We start from the raw sequence: 22,467 nt of genomic DNA, 5'->3' as shown, positions 1-22,467 counted from the left end.
TTTGTTTTGGATTTCCAGCATCCGCAGTTTTTTGTTTTTAAAGACACAGCAAGATCTGTGCAATGGTCAACATCAGTGCTTTGCATTGTTAATGCGAACAGGAGTTCAGCCCATCGATTCTGCTCTGCCATTCAATTAGATCGCGACTGTTCATCTACTCAATGCCACTTTTCTGCACCATTTCCACATCCCTTGATGTCATTAGTCTCCAGAAATCTATCGATTATTGTCGTGAACATACTTAATGACTGAGCTTTCACAGCCATCCAAAGATTCACCACCCTGCCAGTGAAGAAATTCCTCCTCTTCTCAGTCCAAAATGGCCTACCCCTTATTCTGAAATTATGCCCCCTGCTTCTAGGCTCACCAGCCATGGGACACATCCTATCACTCTTACTAACACAGTCAAGGACAGACGCTTCTGCGACTCGTGGGTTTGTCAGGATGAGAGCAAGCAGGTTTTCCTGATTTCCGGTTCTGCCAGCCTGATTGCCAGATAGGTCCTTCAGGAAACAGACAGCTCGGTCAGCAGTGGTTCTACTGGGCCACTCTTGGTGATTGCCATTGATGTCCCCAATCCAGATTACATTTGTGCATTTGCTGTCCTTAATGCCACTTCCAAGTGGTGTTCAGCATGGAGAAGTACTGATTCATGAGCGAGTGCGGAAGGTGGTTATCTACAGGAGGTTTCCCTGCCCATGTTCGACCTGATGCCATGAGGATGTTGAGGATTCCCAGGACCAATCGGTCCTGACTGCATACCACTGTGCCTCTAGGTCTTCTGGGTCTGTCCTGCAAATGGAGCATGGCATGCCCAGGGTCGATCTAGAATCCTGCGACATTAGTTCTAAGTTATGATTCAGTGAGTATGACAATGTCAAGCTGTTGCTCGACTTGTCTGTGTCCATGCACGCTCATCGCTAAAAGCTGAAACACAGGTACAGAAAATAGCCAAACAACCGAATGGAATTCTGGCCTTTATCTAAAGGGGGTCGTAACCAAAGAAGGTTGACCGAATGCTTCATTTGTGGAGAATCCTGCCTCGATCCCATCTGGACTCCTATGAACAGAAACTCAGGAATGATATACTTGCTTGGCTGGAATACTGAACGGATTAGCCAGAAGCTGTGACGGTTTTAAAAGAGTCCACATTTGAGGACAGGTTGCTTCACATTGTTTTTTTTCTTAAATTGAAACGCTTGACGGATGATTTTATTTAGTTATTGAAAATATTTAAATGGGTTTGAAAGGGTGGATTCAGGGAACCTAGCTCTTCTCGTGGTGGAATCTAAAATAAGAGGATGTAATCTTAAAATTAGCGCCAGACCATTTAGAAGTGACGTCAGGCATCATTTTTCATACAAAATTGAGTGGTGCCCTGGAACGTATTCCACCAAACGGCAGAGAAAACCTAATCAACGGAACCTTTCACTCCAACATTGGTTAGATTATTCTTAGACAAGGATTTCAAGGAACATCGAACAAATGTTCCATAGACCTGAGATACAGGTCAACCTTGATCCACTTGAAATAAAAAAGGAAAATGATGGAAACACTCAACAGCTATGGAGACAGGAGCAAAGTTAATATTTCGGGTCAATGACCCCAATGACCCGAGAAAGGTGGGCGCTGCTGAGGCCGAAAGCCGAACGCGAGGGCGCCACAGAAATGGAGGCGTCATTGGACTCTTCAATAAAATTCCAAAATCTGAGGGACCAGAAGCCATTAGGGCAATTGAATTGGAGGAGAAACCCCTCCGGAGGATTCTTTATACCTGCAAAGTCTTCCTCTCTAGCATGTGGGCCTGATTTCAAAATTGGGAGAGCTGTCCCACAGACTATCAAGCAGCAGCCGGACATATTCATACTCACAGAATCACGCCGTTCAGTCCATACTGTTCCAGACCCCTCATTCACCATCACAGTCACAGGGAGGAAGACCCACTAGAGGTGATGGCAGAATCGTATACATTCAGAATGGTGCGGCCCTGAGAGTCCTGAAATTGACTCTGTACCCCATTTGGTCAAATATGGGCAAGGAAATCTCCTGCTGAATGTCATCTAACGAGCTCCCTCTCACAATGAATCACTACTCCTTCACGTGAAGCACCTCTTGGAAGAAGCACTGAGTTCAGCAAAGGCACAGAATGCACTGTGGGAAACTTCAATGTCCACCACCAAAAATGTTTCGGCAGCGTTACTCCTGACTGAGCTGGTGAAGTCCTGAAGGATATAGCTGCCACGGGACCTATCACGTTACCACTATGCCACCGACTCCCTCTTTCTAGTTGTCTCTCGGATCAAAGGATTAAATAATCGAATAGCTCTTGTATTACATGGAATGATGTGAATTCAGGTTCGTCATAAGCAATCTTTATTAATCGTTTAATGCTTGCTCTGCTCGTCAACTTGACTGATCGACAATAAAAACAGAAATACTCAGAAGGTCAGGCAGCGTCTGTGAAGAGAGAAGCGGAGTTAACGTTTCATGTCACTGGCCTGTTATCATGTTGCTTTTGAATGATCCACAGTGCGATATTGTTCACACCTCCCAGAAATTGCCAGCTCACCACCACCTTCTCAAGGGCATTTACGGATGGGCAATAAATGCTACTCCAGCCAGCGATTCCCACGCCCCAGCAATGAATTAAAAATAACAATAACTTCACGGTTTAATTAACGCAGGAATACTATAGCGAAGTTTACAACAAAAGCTGCTTTCTAGAAGCTTAACATGCCGGGTAGCGATGGAAGGTTAACCAAAGACCCAGCTTCAAGTTTATACATTACACCTTGAGTTTCTGTATATTTTTAGACACAAAGTTAATTCTGCTTTTATCCATCTCTGAGCGCTGACAATAGGATGGAATTCAACACATTAGTTCTCCCTTTAAGAGTTTTTAGATGTGTCGCTGTCAGCTTGCCTCCATGAATCGACCCACGTCTGAATTGCGCTAGGAAAACATCTGCATCATACTTGGCTTCCCTGTTACAATGGATGATGTGATTGCCGCGGCTAAATACGAGATCCAGGCAAATCCGCTTCCAACAAGCCTTGTGTATTTTAAGAATCTTATTTGACCTGTAATTGCATTAGAAACCAGCCTTTCGGAATGAATTCCATATTCAGGTTTTGCCTGTTTGATTTTAAGTGTAACGCTTAAAGATGCGCCAATCAGTCTGTCTGTTGGAACACCTGCCCGTGCCTTACAGCGTGTTCACACTGATCTGATTAAAACTTCAATTCATCGGCGCAAATCCCGCAGCTTAGCACAATGATCTTCGGTGTGTGAATTCTTTTCTGTCCACTGCTACCGTACAAATAATTGGTAACTTTTAAAATGTGACTAAATAGTGAGATTTTATTTGTGACATTTTGCACATTGTATGTAAGGTCATTAAAGGGTAATCTAATCTAGTTATTGAAAATGGCTAATGCGTTCGATCGGTGAAATAGAGAAAATATATTTCTCATGATGAATCAAAATCAAGTTTAATATTGCAGCTAGTTAAATTACGACTGATACACACATTGTGTGACAATATGGAACATGTTCCATTAGAGGGCGATGGATGCTGGGTCAATTGAAACTTTTAAGACTGAGGTGGATAGGTTTTATTAGGTGAGGTTTATCACGGAATATGGGACAGAGGCGGGTAAATGGACTTGAGGCACAGGTCAGCTCTGATCTAATTGAATTGTTGGAACAGACTGGAGTGGCTGAATCGTCTCACTCTTGTTACTGTGCTTCTATTGGGAGAAATGTATTTATCCAGAGAGCGTTGAGAATGTGGAATTCACTTTCACATGGAATGGTTGAGGCTCGTAGCCCTGATACGTTGAAGGGGAATCTTGTTGCTTAAGTGAGGAAGAATTGGGCAGGGAGATATGGAGGCAGGGTGGGAAGAAGGAATTACAGTGGACGGATGCTTGTGTGGAGTAGGAACATGGCATAGACCAGTTGGGCCGAATGGTTTTCTTCTACGCCATGGATACTATAGAGTGACCAGCTATTTAAATAGGACGACAGGATCACACTGCAGTTGTTCACACGAAATCACGTCCTGTTGACTTCAAATATACTGAAAAAATGAAGATTGAGAATTTGTCTCAATCCCAATTACTGGTTTCACACAGTTTTTCATCGCTATTAGACACAAATCAAAAATGTCTTCATTGATTTTTTCATTAATCTACTTGTATTTTCCAGGTATGGTAGGGCAACAAATAATTTTGTTTCGAATCACTGGAGTTGGACCCCCATTGAAAGAGTTGTCCCAGCGGTGACGCTGTTTTAAAACAAATTCAAAGTATACGAGAGTGTTATGTTCAATCAACGGGCACATGAATAAATTTAAGTATTACATTTATTAAATTTAAGTACTTAAGACAGCTAGTGACGCACTCTGTTTTCTAGAGGAGGGTGGTTTGCAAATGAGAGCAATCATTGACACGGAAGTCAAACAGTACGCCTCGTGTAAAATACAAATTATTTAAAAAACAGCAGTTTGAACATCGAAGATTGCAACGAAACAGCTCAGCATGTCCCTTAACTGACTACTAGCTGAGCTGCAGGAAACAACGAATTAGTGTCTGCCCTCCCATGTCGTCCCCTCTCCCATGCTGTCTCCTCCTACCCTCCTGCCCTGAACCCTCCCACTCCGGCGCGAGTGAGAGAGGCACGTGCGCCCACCCAATCAAACGACCGACCAATCAGGCAGAAATTGTATATTGTCGTTCTAGAGTTGTCAGTGTTTGCAAATGCATTGTGAAGATTTCCCCCTTTGCTGTGGCTGGTGAACTCGTAAACCTTCTAAAATAATGTCTCCTGCGTGTCCATGTTCAGGAGGCGAACAAGAGCAAATCTAAACAAACATTTCGGGAATCATGTTTCACGAAAAACTCACAACTTGTTGTGCCCTTTTCCAAATGCATCATTAAAACAAACCACAACACTTGTGTTCTGATATTGCAGGTGAGGCTTAGATATAAACTCTGAACTGCCTGGTGCAGATAATCATGATGACCAACATCGGGAAAACCTCAGTGTTGCTACATCAGAACACAAACATCAGTCAAGTTTGCCTTTGACACTATCGCATCACTTCCTCCTCACCTCAAATTTGCAATAAAGGCATGTTTCATTAACCCGTTACAATCCCAACAACACACCACATCACCCCTTTGTCGCTACATGGAGGCACCAGTCATCGCCACTGTGGTGTACAGTTCAGAACCAAATAACGGCATCGTTTCAGGTATGACTCTAACCTCCATCAGTAACAAAGCGCAATGCCGAGATACAATCAGTTTTAATATCATGAAATCCAGAGCGCACCCAAGCAAGCCTCTTAATTCCTAACACGCTCCTTCCCCGGATTGCCTTTCCGAGGTGCTAACTGGGGCTTAGAAGGATATTTTGAGTTACCACGTAAGTTAGGGAAGCGGATAACCATAGTGTAAGGTTCTGAGTTGGAATCTCCTTTAACCTGAGTGAGTTATGAAATGTTAGTTGACCGAGTGTTGCTTTAGGATGATGAAGAGTGTGTTGATACCCGGTGTCTGGTGTATTACCTAGCTTTTCCTAGTCATATTGGTGAGCTTCTTCTGGCACTCCTCGACAATCCTGGGAGTGAGAGTGTAGGCATCTAGCGCCATTGCCACTTCTCTCCTCCGCCAAGCTGGCAAGGATGGATATTCTTGATAGATTTGTTGACGAAGACATCCACGAGCCTCTGCCTCCTTAACTCATGTTTCCTGAGATGGGCTTGGAGGTCTCAGTCAGAAATTCCTTGTTATTTTCCCGTTTTAAAAAAAATCCCAGATGTGATGTCGCTGCCCCTGGCAATGTCAGCATTTATTGTTCCCCACGAATTGCTCGTGAGACAGTGGTGATGAGGAAACTTCTGAACACGTCTCTGTGGTGCTGATACACGCACAGTGCTGTTAGGTGTGGAGTTCCCTGATATTGACTCAGCAGGATGGCACGTGAGTTGGAGGGGAACCTTCAGGCGGTGGTCTTCCCATATATTTGCTGCCTCGTCCTCCTAGGTGTAGAGTTCACGGGTTAGGAAGGTACCTTCAAAGGGAGCTTGATGAGTTGCTGCAGTGCGTCTTGCAGCCACAATGTGCCAGTGAAGGAGGGACCGAATGCTTAAGGTGATGGATGGAGTGTTGATCAAACGACTGGCGTTGAGCTGATTGAGTGTTGTTGGAGAGTGGAAATTATTATGTTACAGTCCACACTTGTGCCTTGTGAATGATGGAAAGGCATTGGGTATCAGTGAGTGAGTTACTCGCCGCAGAATACTCAGCATCGGACCTGCTCTGGCGGCCACAGTTTCTACCTGACTTTTCCAGTTACATTTATGTTCAATGGTGACCGGGCCAGGAATATGATGGCAATCCAAATGAAAATGAAGAGGAAGTGATTAGACAATCTCTTGTTGAAGATGATCATTGGCCTAGCTTTTATACAGCACTAATGTTACTTGCTACTAAACAGGCCACCCCTGAATGTCCAGGTCTTGCTGAATGCGGACATAGGCTAGTTCATTGTTTGAAGAGCTGCAAAAGGAAATGAAAACTGCGAAATCGCCAACCCTGAACCTTTGATGGAGGGAGAGTCATTGATGAACTAACTGATGATAGTTGGGGCGAGGAAACTGCCCAGGGGAACGCTGGCAGTGACGTCCTAGCGATGAGACAATTAGCCTCCAAAAATCACAACCATTTTCCTTTTCGTTAGGCATGACTCCAGTAATTGGACAGCTTTCCCCTGACGTCAATTTTACTATAGTTCCTTGATGCTGTACTCGATCAAACACTGCTTTGATTTCAAAGACAGCCACTCTCACCTCACCACCGGAATTCAGTTATTTTGTTGATATTTGGACCAAGACTTTAATTAGGTCTGGAGTAGGTTGACACGTAATGATATTGCAATGACACATTCCCTCACTTTGCTGATCATTGAGAATGGACTGCGGAGAGGTGATTGGTCAGATTGTACTTCCCTTGCTTTAGCTGGACAGGACATACCTGGACAATTTTGTAGTTTGTCGAATAGACGTCAATGTTGCCACAGTTTATCTAGGAGTGCGGCTCGTTCTGGTGCATAAGCCTTCAGCACTAGAATGGGATGTTATTGGGGCCAATAGCCTTTACTTATCAGGAAGGACTGACCATGGGAACCCTTGACATTGACCAAGGGCCCCATAAATTTTCGGGGCTGACTGCGACCTTCTGCCTTCCTTCAGGAGGTAAATCGATACTCCTTCATGTTGTAAATCACTTGCAAGAAGCACCGAGGATAACAAGAATGTAATCTGGGTGGGGACTTCAATTACCAGATGTGGCTCAGGAGTGCCGCTGCTGATCGAGCTGGCTAAGAAGCCGTTTCTTGATATCACATGGAGTGAGGCCAATTGGTTGAAGTCTGGCACATGTGATGGTAGCGACTTCCTGGAAGAGGCCGAGATAGGTCACCCTCTTAACGCTTCAATTGTAGGATATTTCAGCTTGTCTTTTGTTGTCGTGAGCTGGGCTCCTTCACTATTGTAGAGATGTACGTGAGCCTCCTCTTCCCTTCGGTTTATTGTTCACCACCACTCAGAACTGGATATGGCAAGATTGCAAAATTTGGATCTGATCAGTTGTGGTTGCTTAGTCCTATCTATAGCTTACTGCTTCCATCCTTAGAATGCATGTAGTCCTTGTTTTAGCTTCATAAGATTGATTCCTCATGTTTTTCTGGTGTTGCTCCTGACATGGTCTCCTATACACCTAGTTGGGCCAGCGTTGGCCTCCTGGCTTGATGCTAATGGTAGGCCGAGGGATATGCCTGACCACGCGGTTACAGATTGCTGTGGAAAAAACGTCTGCTGCTGCTGACCCACAGTGCCCAGCCTCGAGCTGCTAGACATGTTCTGAATCTATCCCATTTAGCACAGTGGTAGCACCGCATAACATGATGAAAAACGTCCTCAGTGTGAGACGGGACATAATAATACTGTCAAGGGCAAATGACACGTAGGTTAGCGAGAACTAGATCAAGTAACAAAAACAGAAAATGCTGGAAAAACTCAGCAGGTCGAACTGCATCTGTGGAGAGAAAAAAAAAGCAGAGTTAACGTTTCGAGTCCTTATATCTCTGCTTCAGAGCAAGAAGATCAAGTACGTTTGGCTTCGTGTTAGTTTTCAAACAAGCTGGCACAAAGCCAACCTGGCAGTTATGTACTTCAAGACTTAGCCAGCTCGATCAGCAGCGGCACTCCCGAGCCACTTCTGGTAATTGAAGTCCCCCATCCAGATTCCATAAATGTTATCCTCGGTGCTTCTTGTAAGTGATTTGCAAAATGCAGGCGTATCGATTTACCTCCTGAAGGAAGGCAGTAGGTCGCAGTCAGCCACGAAAATATATGGGACCCGTGGTCGATGTCAAGGGTCAATCCCTCCCGATAACATATAACAGGGTGAAATTAGTTTTGGACATTGGCGCCAGACAGGCACTAGATGCACAAATTGCAGTGCAGTGGTAGAACCCCAGAGGATACTCCCAATATACATCTCTAGTGATTGTGGCATTATGTCAAAACAGTTACCCTAAGACTTTTATTTAGTAAAACAGATCTGAGAACCCATCAGTAGTTTATCTGTCATATGTTTATTAATTCACGATAACATTCTGAATAGTGGATGCAAGACGTGCAGAGTATCTGATGGTCACGTATGAGTTTAGACCTCAGAAATAGGTCGTAATCTTGAACTCATAGCTGTCCTGAAATTCACTGATATTTATAGATCTGACGGACGAATTAAAAGCAATAGCAGGTGGCTTAATTTGAACCGGCTGGTTCTCAGGCGGCCACATCACCTCTATGTCATATGTTACTGTACCAGTAGGTGGCAATGCTGCACCACATAAAGTTGGTACACAGAAACGTGAAAGAGATCCCTCATCAGACAAACCTTGTCAGTAAAAAGAACATCCTGCGGTTAAATATATCACGGTCCAATCAAAGTATTAACAATTTAAAGACATTTCCCTCCGTAACCGCCATAATTATTCACATAAGCCATTTAAACTTCCTACTTTGTCCTTAACTAGTTAACTAGCATTTTTTGGTGCTTAGGATTGGCCTGCAAAACCCTGACAACATAAACTATACCCCGAAGGGCCATCAGAGACCTTCCATCCGGTGTGCCACACTAGTCTAGCGTTACAGTTGGATCACGGCCCAGGGCACCCTATTCAAGAGTAAGCAGGTCAGGGGAGACCGCAGGCGCGCTGTGCGCAATCGTGCTCCTGCTCTCTCTCGGTTCCTCTGTCTATCTCCGTCAACGGCTTCCCGCTTGATATGGTTCTGCCGTGTTCCTATTCTCTCCGCATTCCTGATCTATGCGGCCTGCTGTTCCCTCCGTGCACCTCTCTCCAGACTCTTGATTTCTCCGCACTCTTCTCTCCCCATGCTCCTGTTCTCACCGTGTTTGTTCTCCCCGTGTTTGCTCTCTCCGCCTTCTGCTCTCCCCATGCTCCTGCTCTCTCCCTGTTTTGCTCTCCCCATGTTTCTGTTCTCCCCATGCGCTGCTCGACCCACCCTCCTGCTCTCCCCATGCTCCTGCTCTCAAAATGCCCTTCTCTTCCCCTGTTCGTGCTCTCCCCATGCTCTACTCTCCCCATGCTCCTGCTCTCCCCATGCTGTGCTCTCCCCAAACTCAGCTCCCTCCATGCTCCTGTCTCCCCATCCTCCATCCTTCCCCTATCTCTCCTCTCCCCATGCTCCTGCCCTCCATACTCTGCTCTCTCCATTCTCCTGCTCTCCCTCATGCTCTTCCCTACACATGCTTCTGTTCTCCCCATGCTCCTGCTCTCCCAATGCTCTTCTCTTCCCATGCTGCTGCTCTCCCCATGTTTTTCTCTCCCCATTTTCCTGCTCCTCCCATGCTCTGCTCTCTCCCAGCTCAGCTCCCTCGATGCTCCTGTCTCCCCATGCTCCTGCCCTCCATACCCTGCTCTCTCCATTCTCCTGCTCTCCCCCATGCTCTTCCCGACACATGCTCCTGCTCTCCCCATGCTCCTGCTCTCCCAATGCTCTTCTCTTCCCATGCTGCTGCTCTCCCCATGCTCTGCTCTCTCCCTGCTCTGCTGTCTCCATGCTCCTGCTCTTCCCATGCTCCGCTTTCCCTGCACTCAGCTCCCTCCATGCTCCTGTCTCCCCATGCTCCTGCCCTCCATACCCTTCTCTCCCCATTCTCCTGCTCTCCCCATGCTCTTCCCTGCCCATGCTCCAGCTCTCCCCATGCTCTTCCCTACCCATTCTCCTGCTTTCCCCGTGCTCCTGCTCTCCCAATGCTCTTCTCTTCCCATGCTCCTGCTCTCCCCATGTTCCTGCCCTCCATACACTCGTCTCCCCATTCTTCTGCTCTCCCCCATGCTCTTCCCTATCCATGTTCCTGCTCTCCCGATGCTCCTGCTCTCCCAATACTCTTCTCTTCCCATGCTCCTGCTCTCCCCATGCTCTTCTCTCCCCCATTCTCCTGCTTGCTCCCTGCTCTGCTTTCCCCATACTCCTGCTCTCCACATGCTCCTGCTCTCCCCATGCTCTGCTCTTTCCCTGCCCTGCTCTCTCCATGCTCCTGCTTCCCATGCTCTGCTCTCCACAAGCGGAGCTCCCTCCATGCTCCTGTCTCCCCATACTCATCCCCCCCCCCTTTTCACTGCTCTCCCCATGCTCCTGCCCTCCATACTCTGCTTTCCCAATTCTCCTGCTCTCCCCCATGCTCTTCCCAACCCATGCTCTTGCTCTCCCCATGCTCCTGCTCTCCCAACACTCTTCTGTTCCCATGCTCCTGCTCCCCCCATGCTCTGCTCTCCCCTTGCTCCTGCGCTCCCCATGCTCCTGTCTCCCCATTCTCAGCTCTCTCCATGCTCCTTCTCTCTGTGAGCTCTTGTCAAGAATAGACATTGAGAAGCAGACACTGCCATCTCACTGATGTCTCTAGTTGAAAACCTAACTTTTTAAAAGCCTCATTAAAACGATCTTTGCATTCAATACTTTTCTATTGTGGCCATTCGATAGTATTTAAAGTTAGATGGAAACCATGAATACTACTTAATTTGAAAAGTTGTCATTCAGTGAAAACACATGGAACTTGAGAAACTAGGGTCATTCTCTTTATAACAGAGTTGGTCAAGCGGAGCTTTGAAGGAAATGTTCAAGTAGGTGTTTGATAGAGTAAATGAGCAGAAACGGTTTCCAGTGGCAGAAAGCTCTAGGTCACAGAATTACAGGAGTTTGTGGAAAGAAATAGAAGAGAGAGGAGGAAGGAAGACGCAGCGGGGTTTTATGTTCTGGATTGCAATGGCTGAGAGCGTGATGAAAGAAGATTCAATAATAACATACACAGGATAGTCGCTAAATAAACCAAGGTGGAAAATATGTATGGCCATGGAGATAGAGCAGAGCAGTGTGTGAAATTTTGTATCTGCTTCACAGAGCAGACATACACACGATGGGCCGATTGGGCTCCTTCTGAGCTATATAATTCCATAATTTCGTGTATTTATGGGACGATATCTGCGACCAAGACAGTCAGGCCTCTCAGTGCGATGATTCAGTTGTTATATGTGTGCATTTCAGCTGGATCATGCTTTCAAGTGGTCATAGAAGCATAAAGTCGTGTGGTAAACTATTATAATGTCATAGTTATATCATCATTACGGCACAGAAGAAGGCCATTAGGCCCATCGAGTTCTCTGTAGAGCAATTCAGCCAGTCCCATTCCGCCGCTCTATCCCTGTAGCCCTGCAAGTGATTTTCCATGAAGTACACATCGTATTTCCTTTTGAAATCATTGATTGTCTCCGTTCCCACCACTCTCGTGTTGGTTATCACTTGCTGTGTGAAAAAAAGCTCTTCGCCGCATCTTTCCTGTTCTTCTTGCCCAAAACCCTCAACCTGTGTTTGCTGCACCTAGTGCCATCAGCGAATGGGAACAGCTTTTCTTTCTCTACCTTATCGAAAACTGCCATCGACTTTTGCACTTCAATCAAATTCCCCTTTTCTCCAAGGTGAACAACCCCAGGTCTCCAACTTAACAGTGTAGCTAAATTTCCTCATTCCTAGAATCATTCTGATAAATGTCCTCTTCAGGACCTTCATATCCTTCCTAAAGTGTCGTGATCAGAACTACACGCAACACTCTAGTTATGGCCTATCCAGAACTATGTAAAGCTTCAGAATATCTTCCCTGATCTTGTATTTATTATCTCTGTTCATGAAGCCCAAGATTCCATATATTTTTCTCGGGATGGACAATAAATACTGGCCTTGACAGCCTCACCTACAATCCATGAAATAATAAAAAATACTAATCTCTCATTATGTCCTTCTACGTTTCCAGATCTGTCCACAAGAACCTTCGGGTCCCTCTGGCCCTGCACAATCTTTAGAACTGCGGAATTTAAGTAGATAGTAAAGCATATATATAAGTAACTGCCCTTCTCAAGGGCAATCGGGGATGGGCAATAACCGCTGCCTTAAGTAGGGATGCCCACATCTCATGATTGATTAAAAAAAATGTATTGACTCTCCCTATCCCTTCTACTAAAATTCAGCAGCTCACACGACTCAGTATTAAATTCCATCTGTTACTTGTCTATCTATTCTGTTAGCCTTTTGTGCAGTCGATAGGTATCAGCCTCACTGTTTGCCACACCTTGAAGTTTGACACCTCAGCAAATTTTGACATTTCACTCTGTATTTCAATATCCAAGTCGTTTATACATATGTATAATATATATATATATAAAAAACATATGTACATCAAAAAGCAGTCGCCCTAGCACTGACAGTTGGGAAACACTATTGTCTACCATCCTCTAGTCAGAATAAGAACATTTTACCATGATCCACTGCTTTCTGTCCTTAAGGCATTTAAAAAAAATCCAAGCTGGCACTCACACTCCTATTGCACGAGCCCCAGTTTTGTTAACCGGCCTTTTGTGTGGTAATTTACCAAAGGATTTATTAAAATCTATGCAAGAAACATCCATTGCATTCCCTTAATCAACTTTTTCTGTTACTTCATCAGAAAATGCAATCAGATTAACCAAACACAATCTGCTCTTTACAAATCCCTGCTGGCTCACTTTAATAAACTCAAATCCCTCCAATAGCATTACTTCATTATTAATTCTGAGGCCTTATCCACCTTTGATGGTAAACTGTCCTGTCTACATATACTAGGAATGTCCTTACACCCTTTCATGAACAGGGTGCCACATTTGCTACTTCCTAATCCTCGAGCGTTTCCCCTGTTCATTCATTGATGTGTCCTCTGCCCGAAAGCAGGTCCTTGGCTCATTCTCTGCTGGTGCCTCAGCCTGAGCCGTTTTCATGGCAGCATTTCTCGGTGTTGGTTTGCTATTGCGTTCCACTCTCCAGGGTGAGATGGCACGTCCTGTGTCTACTTCAGCCGGAACGGGAAGCGAACTGGCGCAGTTGCCGTTATCCTGAACCACACGCTAGGTAATAGAGTTAACCAAGCTAATCGGCCCCCAAATTCAGCTGTAGTTAGAGGGCAATGGAAGATTATGATATTACTAGTTATTAATAATTTATTATTAGTTTTGAACATTTAAAATATTTTATGAATTTTGCTTCTTATTTTTAAATTAAGCACAAATGGAATTTCTTACAATGTTTTCTACAATATTATCGCACAACTATGTTTCATCTTGCAGTTTGCCATAACTATCAATTAACAACTGCTACGTTTGACCCATATACCATTCAATCTTCAATACATTGATATTCTGAAACGCGCGGTTTCCTGTGACATTAAGTATATCTCTCAGGCCCATAAATAAAACTTCTTGCGAAAGGTTGCACTCCATCATCCATACTTCTCTCACAACACCTAAATCACGCACGCTTCCCTAGGTTGCTCCCGGGATATTTTTGGCACTTCACTCACATCCCAAGGCGCAACAAAAACAAAACGTTCCTGTGTGATATCCATCCTTCACTGTCTGTCTGTCTGTCTATCTATCTATCTATCTATCTATCTATCTATCTATCTATCTATCTATCTATCTATCTATCTATCTATCTATCTATCTATCTATCTATCTATCTATCTATCTATCTATCTATCTATCTATCTATCTATCTATCTATCTATCTATCTATCTATCTATCTATCTATCTATCTATCTATCTATCTATCTATCTATCTATCTATCTATCTATCTATCTATCTATCTATCTATCTATCTATCTATCTATCTCTTTATCTATCTATCTATCTATCTATCTATCTCTCTATCTATCTATCTATCTATCTATCTATCTATCTATCTATCTATCTATCTATCTATCTATCTATCTATCTATCTATCTATCTATCTATCTATCTATCTATCTATCTATCTATCTATCTATCTATCTATCTATCTATCTATCTATCTATCTATCTATCTATTTCTCCATATATCTATCTAATCCCTTATTTAAATAAGGGCAATGCTCGATGTCTTTTAATTTTTCGCTGTGTACAAATCAAATCTCAACTCACCCTATTTTCCCAATTTGACTATCCACGGAAACCTATGATCATTAATCCGCTTACCGCGCTCAGCTTTTACTCTTTATTTTAATCTTCAGCCTTTTAAAGCCCAGACTTCGGTTCATCCAACCCCCCATGTTTCATCCGCCCTTTTATTTTCTGATATTCATTTATTGTCGTGTTGCTTTCTATCTCTTTGACATTTTGTTTCTCGCTTTCTAAAATGGCTAGCATACGAAGCTACGCAAATGTCAGTCAACTCAGGACATGAGATTCCATTACCCCCTTTGGGTGGATGGAGATTTGCATGCATGTTTAATATTCAGTGACGTGGCCAAGGTTGAAACTTCTTAAGACGAGGTTCAGAAAGAGTCCAGCCACACGTTGTGTCAGGAACTATTTTCTCTCTGACCCTCACTAGAGCCTTCACCATGACTCAGTTGGTTCGAGTTCTCTCCGCACTGATGCTCTGTCTCCACAGTAAGTACCCGCACTATCGCTGCTATTTACATCGCTCGTATTCTGTGTGCTTGTGTTTAACAGAGCTAACTTACAAACAATATTCACAATTGCATAGTGTGACTGGTCAATAATTATTATTTCGCCAGGCACAAACGCGGATCCTGTCCTGACTCAACCGGGATCCATCTCAACATCCCCGGGGAAAACCGTCAAGATCACCTGTACCATGTCCGGAGGCAGCATTGACAGCTACTCCACGAGCTGGTACTGGCAGAAACCCGGCAGTGCCCCTGTATTGGTCTGGGACGAGTACGATGATACAGCTTCGGGTATTCCAGATCGATTTACCGGGGCTGTGGAATCATCGACTAACACGATGCATTTAACCATCACCAACGTGAAATCGGAGGACGCAGCCGATTATTACTGTGCTGTAGGTAGCAGTAGAATAGCGACCTTCGGGAGAGGAACCAAGCTGAACCTGGACAGTAAGTAAATTATTTGCTGCAGGCACTCTTTAAAAACACTAAATCTATTGGTTTGGTAGGTTGAGTTAGAGCAAATCAAGATGATAGTTCTTAAAATATATTTATACAGGGCTAGTGAATGAGTGTCGTTTGACATACAAAAGATAGTCAGGCATAAATGTGGCCAATTTTACGGAGAGTGTGCAGGCTTTAAAAAGCACACAGGGCTAATCTTTTCTCAGATGAATCCATACTGCGAGGTTTTAAGTTGAGAGAGCGGGAGTGGAGCTCGGTCCACTGGAAACTGCCTGAATGGCCTGGCGGAAATTTGCAGAGTCATGTTCCGTATTCTTATAACAAGATGGAAACAGATAATTTCACCTTCCCGTCAGTCCGTAACCTGAGGGCATCAGTTGAATGTCATTACTAGAAGAATGAAGGGACAGGGTAGGATATATTCTTTACCCAAGGGGCTGTTCGGACTGCTGAGGCCTAGCCTTAATGACGGGGCGAGAGGAACCATCGTGGTGTTTATATGGAAAGTGTAGAAACATTTAAAGAAGGAAAACCAAATGTTTGGGAAACAGACATCGTGCACGCGCCTTTCAAAAAGCGCGATTGGCCTCCTGTTCTTTGTAATTCTAAGGCGCGATTCTTCTCTGCTCTGTAATTCTAAGATTCCACGAATCCCACACGGTTTTTAGACTGGCAGCCCCGGCGCTGATTGCCCCGCTCAAAAGCCTAAAACGCAAATTCAAAACTTTCACTCCACTCAGAGCAATAACACGCTTTAATCCCCATTTTTGGAATGAGAAAGTTAGTGTGGCAACTTGCTGCAACTCAATCTCGTCTTCAAACTCAGTGGAAACCGTTCAAAGTAAGATTCTCAACACCCCATTTCACCATAATCCCCTCTGACTACAATAAGAAAACTGGTATCAGCTAGTGATAATGATGAACACCCATCCAGTTTCTGCACACTCAATAACAAGCATCAGTAAATGAATGACATCTATTTCCTTAATACATCAGTGGATCATTATCTTCCACCCGATGAACTGTGTGTGCGTATCTCGGAGTAGATGTTCAGATTGTTGTACCTGTTTCTTTTATTCACTCAATTGCACTTTACTGCTGATTCTGTGATTAGCCTAAGAGGAGGGATATTACTGACAACTCGGAGATTCTGTTGCCATTTTAACTTGGTTTTTCGGCGGCATCGAAATGAAATGGACAGAGACGAGATAGAAAATAGAAAATGCTCTTTCATATTTTCAGTTATCCCTCTAATACTAGACTTTTACTACAAATGTTAGCGTAGGAAGGTCTCGCTTAAAAACTATTGTTTAGCCAATAATAGAAACTGATGACAAAAACTGCTCAATTACCCGACGAGATTTCAGATATTTCAGTATCATGATGTTCAGCTAAACTCCGGGTAATGTAGGGAGATCATAAAACTCTGATAAAGAGTTTTCAGACTACGCGGTGAGTCAGCCTCCAAATTACAATGTCAGAAAAGTAAAGCGACCTTGTGGGTTCCGACTCTCAGAACGGCAGTAGATAGTTAAGCCGGCACAGGCAAATCTGGTACAGATGAGGCCCCCTGATACAACTGACACCACATCTCAATGCCGCAACCAATTGTAGTGGTTCAGCCTATAGCTCTGGAATTGAACAAAAGAGTAATGTTTCAGCCCTTTCTTCGTTATTTTACATGAGATGAACAATTTACCGAGAGTTTGTCATTGCAGCTGGCACTTGTGGTGCATGGTGCAAACTGTCAGTTAAAGAGGCAGGAGATTGTGACAGTTTGTTTTCAATCTTCTTACACTGGGTGATCTTTCATTGTGACTATCATGGAAGTATTTCTGTTTAAGAATAAGAAAAAAAGAACTTGCATTGGAATAGCGCCTATCACGACCTCAGGACATATGAGCGCGCTTCACAGTTGAGTCGGTGCATCTTGTTTTCAGGACAATCACGCGTGTAATGTAAGAAACATGGCAGCCCATAATTGGCGACACTACAAATAATGGTTGTTGGAAAAAGTTTTATGTTTAATGAAGATGTATCATTTTGACACCGTCAACTGAACGATGTTCCCAAAGAAAGTATTTTGAATGTGATAGAAATAGTTTTCTTAAGTGTTACACCTTAAATCATCGGGTGGGGTGGGGCTTGTGGGATTTTGTGGGGGGTGGGGGTGCGTGAGTGAGGACTGGCGAGAAACATTGTGCAAACCAGGGGGGAACGAAGCGGCCTCGGCACTGAGTGTGCCGAAATCCAAATATTAGCCCAGTATTTACCACTTATGTGAAAAGAAATGCAAACTGGAAATTGCTTAACACTTAGTTAATAGTTTTTTCAAGAGGAAGTTGTTTGGACTCGAGTGTTCTGAGGTAGATCTTGCAGAATCTTTGCTCTCAATTTTGTTCCAAGATTTATTCCGAATACCAATTAATTGCTTTTTCAATCCTTACATTATTTTCTGTCCTCATTGTTTCGCATTATTTTCCTCTGAAGAATTTGCATGTGTTCCTTGTCGTGCAGAAAAAGTAGGAATATCTTCACAGGTTATATATATTGTCCAGGACCGCCGGCCCTAGGGGTTGTGCAGTTAACACCAATGAGGTTCCCTTGTGCTAAATTCCTCATAGATTTGTAGAGTAACGTGTAATTTTCAAAGATTGCACAATGTAGGACATTGATTCCGACTTTTATGTCTATTAAAGGCGAATCTTCTTTGTCTTATCCACTTTCCAGATCCACGGGTCCCCTCGGTCTCCCTCCTTCCGCCTTCATCGGATCAAATCACAGCGAAGAACACGGCGACCCTGGTGTGTTTGGTGAGCGGTTTTAACCCTGGAGCTGTGGAGATTGAATGGACTGTAGATGGCAGTGTCAGAGGCAATGGGGTTGAGACCAGTCGGATCCAGCAGGAGACGGACAACACTTTCAGTGTGAGCAGTTATCTGACTCTGTCAGCGTCAGACTGGAACTCACACGAGCTTTACTCCTGTCTGGTTAAACACGAGACTCAGGCAAACCCGTTCCGATCAAGCATATCAAGATCCAGCTGCGTGTGATTCAAACATGTTATGCGCTGATTTGTTGTGCCAGTAGTGTAGTTTGTTTAAAAATAACAAGTGCTGTAAAGTGGAACATTTTAAATCAAAACAAGTTGCAGTTTGTTGGCTCGATCTCGCTGTCTGTATTTTACAATGTGTCCGTTCTGAACTGATCAATGTTTCAGTGTAATGTTGCAAATACTCGCAGTGTAATAAAATGACTTCCGTTATCTCAGGCGTTATCGTTATTTTCTGTCTGCTCCCCCTGCAACAATTCATAGCAATTTTCTAATCGTGACAAATCTCGAAGGTTTTTATTTTCTGCATTCTGCACATTTATGTAGAGGCGTGACATCAGTGGGAATAATGAACTGATGTACCCGTAGGCATGAAAGGGATCTTGCATCATGCTTTTAAAGATAGACCAGGCTGAAATTTGTCCGTGACGGGATAGAGCTGATCGCTATATCCCCGCTTATGACAAGGATTCAAAGCACTTAGTACTTCCAAATCACCAGTTTACAGACTTTCAGGGCAAATTTCGTGACCGCCTATCTTTTCGACACCGGGGCCAAACGCCGTGCATTTTCTGCTCCTGCACCAGTACTTTCTGTTTATATTTCAGCTGAGACAAGATTCACGCTTTTGAAATTCAGCGTCACACTAATCATAAACTCGGGTCGGTATCCCTTCAGTAAATCGTCTTCCTTATTCAGACTGATTTAGGACTACAATAAATAAATAAGGTAATAAAGAATGCAAACTGTAAGTAACTTATTCTCGGCCTAAATTTATTGAAGAAGCTAACGGCGGCAAAAGAAGCCATCTTAGAAGTGAGACGTGGTCTCCTGACAGCAACCATTTCATGCGTTGTTATAGTGACAATGAATTAGGGAAGCCAGCAAGAAATGGTTTTAATGTAGTGAACCTCAAATAAATTTAATTGAAGATTTTAAATGAATCAATAGCTATTTTAAAAGGTTTAACTAAATTAAAACTCGTCAAAAATTATCCTTTTTAAAATACATGATATCGCAAATTTGAAAAAGTACAAACTTCTGTTCAGTTCAACATAATTACTGCAGATAAAAACAAAAAGCTAAAAGCTACTGCGGATGCTGGAAATCCAAAACAAAAACAGAATTACCTGGAAAAACTCAGCAGGTCTGGCAGCATCGGCGGAGAAGAAATTACTGCATCTACTTTACAACAATGCAATGCATAACTATGTAGTGAACTGTGTGTCTGTAACATCAGATTGCAAGGGGTGTACCTTGGTTATGACTCAGGTTTAAAGCCAAAGATTTAACCCTTGATAATTAAACGATCTTACATTATTATTTCAACTTTTATAAGATATAACCCAAGCTGTATTATGTTAAGTTTTTAAGTCATTATATTTAAATTAGATTAATTCTTTAGAATCCATCTATGGTTATTTTGAAAAAGAATGACCCTAAAATTTTAAAACAATCAGGATAAGTCTGCACCATTGGAATGTTCGTGGCTATGGTAACAATAGATAAAGACCAGACAACTTGCATGAAAAGTTGGATACCAGCCCAGAAACAGACAGCTAAGTAATATGGGTCTCAATTATAATATAAATAAAGAGCTATTAATTAATCGATACTTTTATAATAGGATTGGGGTTTAAACATATGCAAGTTAATACTAATGCTCCTTAAGGAATTTTGCATTAAAGATTAATATAAAGCCTTCTTACATACCTTAAGTAAAAATACAGAAGCAAAATGGCAGTAAAGAGTGCATTGAAATCTGATTTGAACAAAAGTTCATGCAAATTATATAAAGACGTGTGCCCAAAATCAGATTGAAAAATTCATTTCCTTATTATCAAGATTAATTATGCACAAAGGCCAACACCAATTAAGCTAAATTAAAGAATATGTTAGCTAAAATTTTTTTTTGGAAAAATATACTTTATCCATAAAAATATCTGAAGAACATTACAAAACATTTCAAAATTCACTCAGTAAAAGTGCAATCATATTCAAGTTTTCCAGATAGATCATGAGGTGCTTCAATGCAATCAAAGAATATTACAACCATTTCAAAATGGTCATTACAGACAGTCAGACAGTGCAATGGTATTCAAGTTATCGACATCAATCATGTTGCACTCTGAGGTGCTTCAATACAATTATGATCCATTTAGTATTCACTGCAACATTCATTGTGAGTCATACAGCCTGAGGGGTCGAGACAATTCCCAGCCCCTCGGTGCACTATGGCAGACAGGAGGTCTTAGACAGCAACCTTTCCCCATTGCACCTTTGTGGCTGCTGCCCCAAGCTTTAGTGCATCCCTCAGAACGTAGCCCTGGACCTTGGAATGTGCCAGTCTGCAGTCTGACCACTCGGTCAGGAGCAATTCTTTGCACTGGAAGACCAACAAGTTTCGGGCAGACCAAAGAGCATCTTTCACTGAGTTGATGATCCTCCAGCTGCAGTTGATGCTTGGCTCAGTGCGTGCCCCTGGGAGCAGCCCATAGAGCACAGAATCGTGTGTCACAGAGCTGCTCCAGATGAACCTTGACAAATACCATTGCATCTCTCTCCAGATCTTCTTTGCAAAGGCACGTTCCACAAGGGGGTGAACAATTGCCTCTTCCCCACCATAGCCACCTCGAGGGCAATGTGTGGTGGGGGTGAAACTCCTGGCATGTAGGAAGGGTCTGACGGGGAGGGCCTTTCTCGTCACCAGCCAAGCTATGGCTTGGTGCTTGTTGGAAAGTTCTGGTGATGAGGAATTCTGCCAAATTACTTTGGCAGTCCAGTCCGGGAACCATCCAACAGAATCCATCATCTCTTTTTCCCTCAGGGCCGCTAGGATATTACGTGCCAACCACTGCCTGATTGACTTGTGGTCAAAAGTGTTTCTCTACATACACTTTTCCACGAGGGGCAGGTGGGACAGCAAAGTCCAAATACTTGGAGGGTTCCGCAGCAGCATGGCCAGACCCACCCTTCTCAATACCGGGGTCAGGTAGAACCTCAGCACGCAGTGACACTTGGTGTTTCCGTACCTAGGGTCTATGCACAGCTTGATGCAGCCACACACAAAGGTGGCCATCAGGATGAGGGCAACGTTGGGTACGTTTCCCCCCCTTTATTTAGAGGCTTGTACATCGTGTCCCTGCAAAAACGATCGATTTTCGATCTCCAGATAAAGTGAAAGATGGCTCAGGTGATCATCACTGCGCAGGAGTGAGGAATGGGCCAGATCTGTGCCACGTACAGAAACACCGACAGTGCCTCACACCTGATGACCAGGTTCTTACCCGCAATGGAGAGAGAGCGTCGCTCCCATGTGCCCAGTTTTCTTTTCACCATAGCCACTCACTCCATCCAATTTCTAACGCATACCCTGGTCGCTCCGAACCATATCTCCAGCACCTTCAGGCCATCTGACCTGACAGTAAAGGGGACAAAGGATCAGTCAGCCGAGTTCCCAAAGAACATGGCCTCGCTCTTGCCACAATTTGCCATGGCTCCTGAGGACAGTTCAAACTGGTTGCAGATGTTGATCGGTCTGCACACTGCCAGCCAATCCGAGCAGAAGACGACGACATCGTCCATGTACAGGGAGGCTTCGGGCTGAGTGCCTCCACTGCCTGGTTCCGTCAGACCTCTTATGCCCGGATCCTTCCTGATGGAATCAGAAAAGGGTTCTATGCAACATACAAACAGGACAGGGGAGAAAGTGTAGACCTGCCTGACTCCAGATTTAATTGGAAAGCTTTCTGTTTCCCACCTATTGATTGAAACTGCGCTATAGGTGTTTGTGTAGAGCAGTTGGATCCAGTTAGAGATTCCCTCCCCAAACCCCATTTTGGAGAGCACATCCACCATGTATATGTGCAATATTCTGTC

At 43.7% G+C, this 22,467-nt stretch overlaps 1 gene segment (V, D, J or C); it reads left to right on the top strand.

The window, feature by feature from the left end:
* LOC144687997 (Ig heavy chain C region-like) overlaps positions 1–18,589 on the top strand; it is a 35,257-nt gene extending 16,668 nt beyond the window's left edge. Inside the window, 3 exon segments of the C gene segment in view lie at positions 14,927–15,051; positions 15,180–15,521; positions 18,267–18,589. Coding sequence covers positions 14,927–15,051; positions 15,180–15,521; positions 18,267–18,589 — 790 coding nt within the window.
* The last annotated feature ends 3,878 nt before the right edge of the window (positions 18,590–22,467 follow it).

Source organism: Cetorhinus maximus, chromosome 12, assembly GCF_964194155.1.
Source record: "Cetorhinus maximus chromosome 12, sCetMax3.hap1.1, whole genome shotgun sequence".
Classification (NCBI taxonomy): domain Eukaryota; kingdom Metazoa; phylum Chordata; class Chondrichthyes; order Lamniformes; family Cetorhinidae; genus Cetorhinus; species Cetorhinus maximus.
This window is presented reverse-complemented; position numbering and strand designations above follow the sequence as displayed.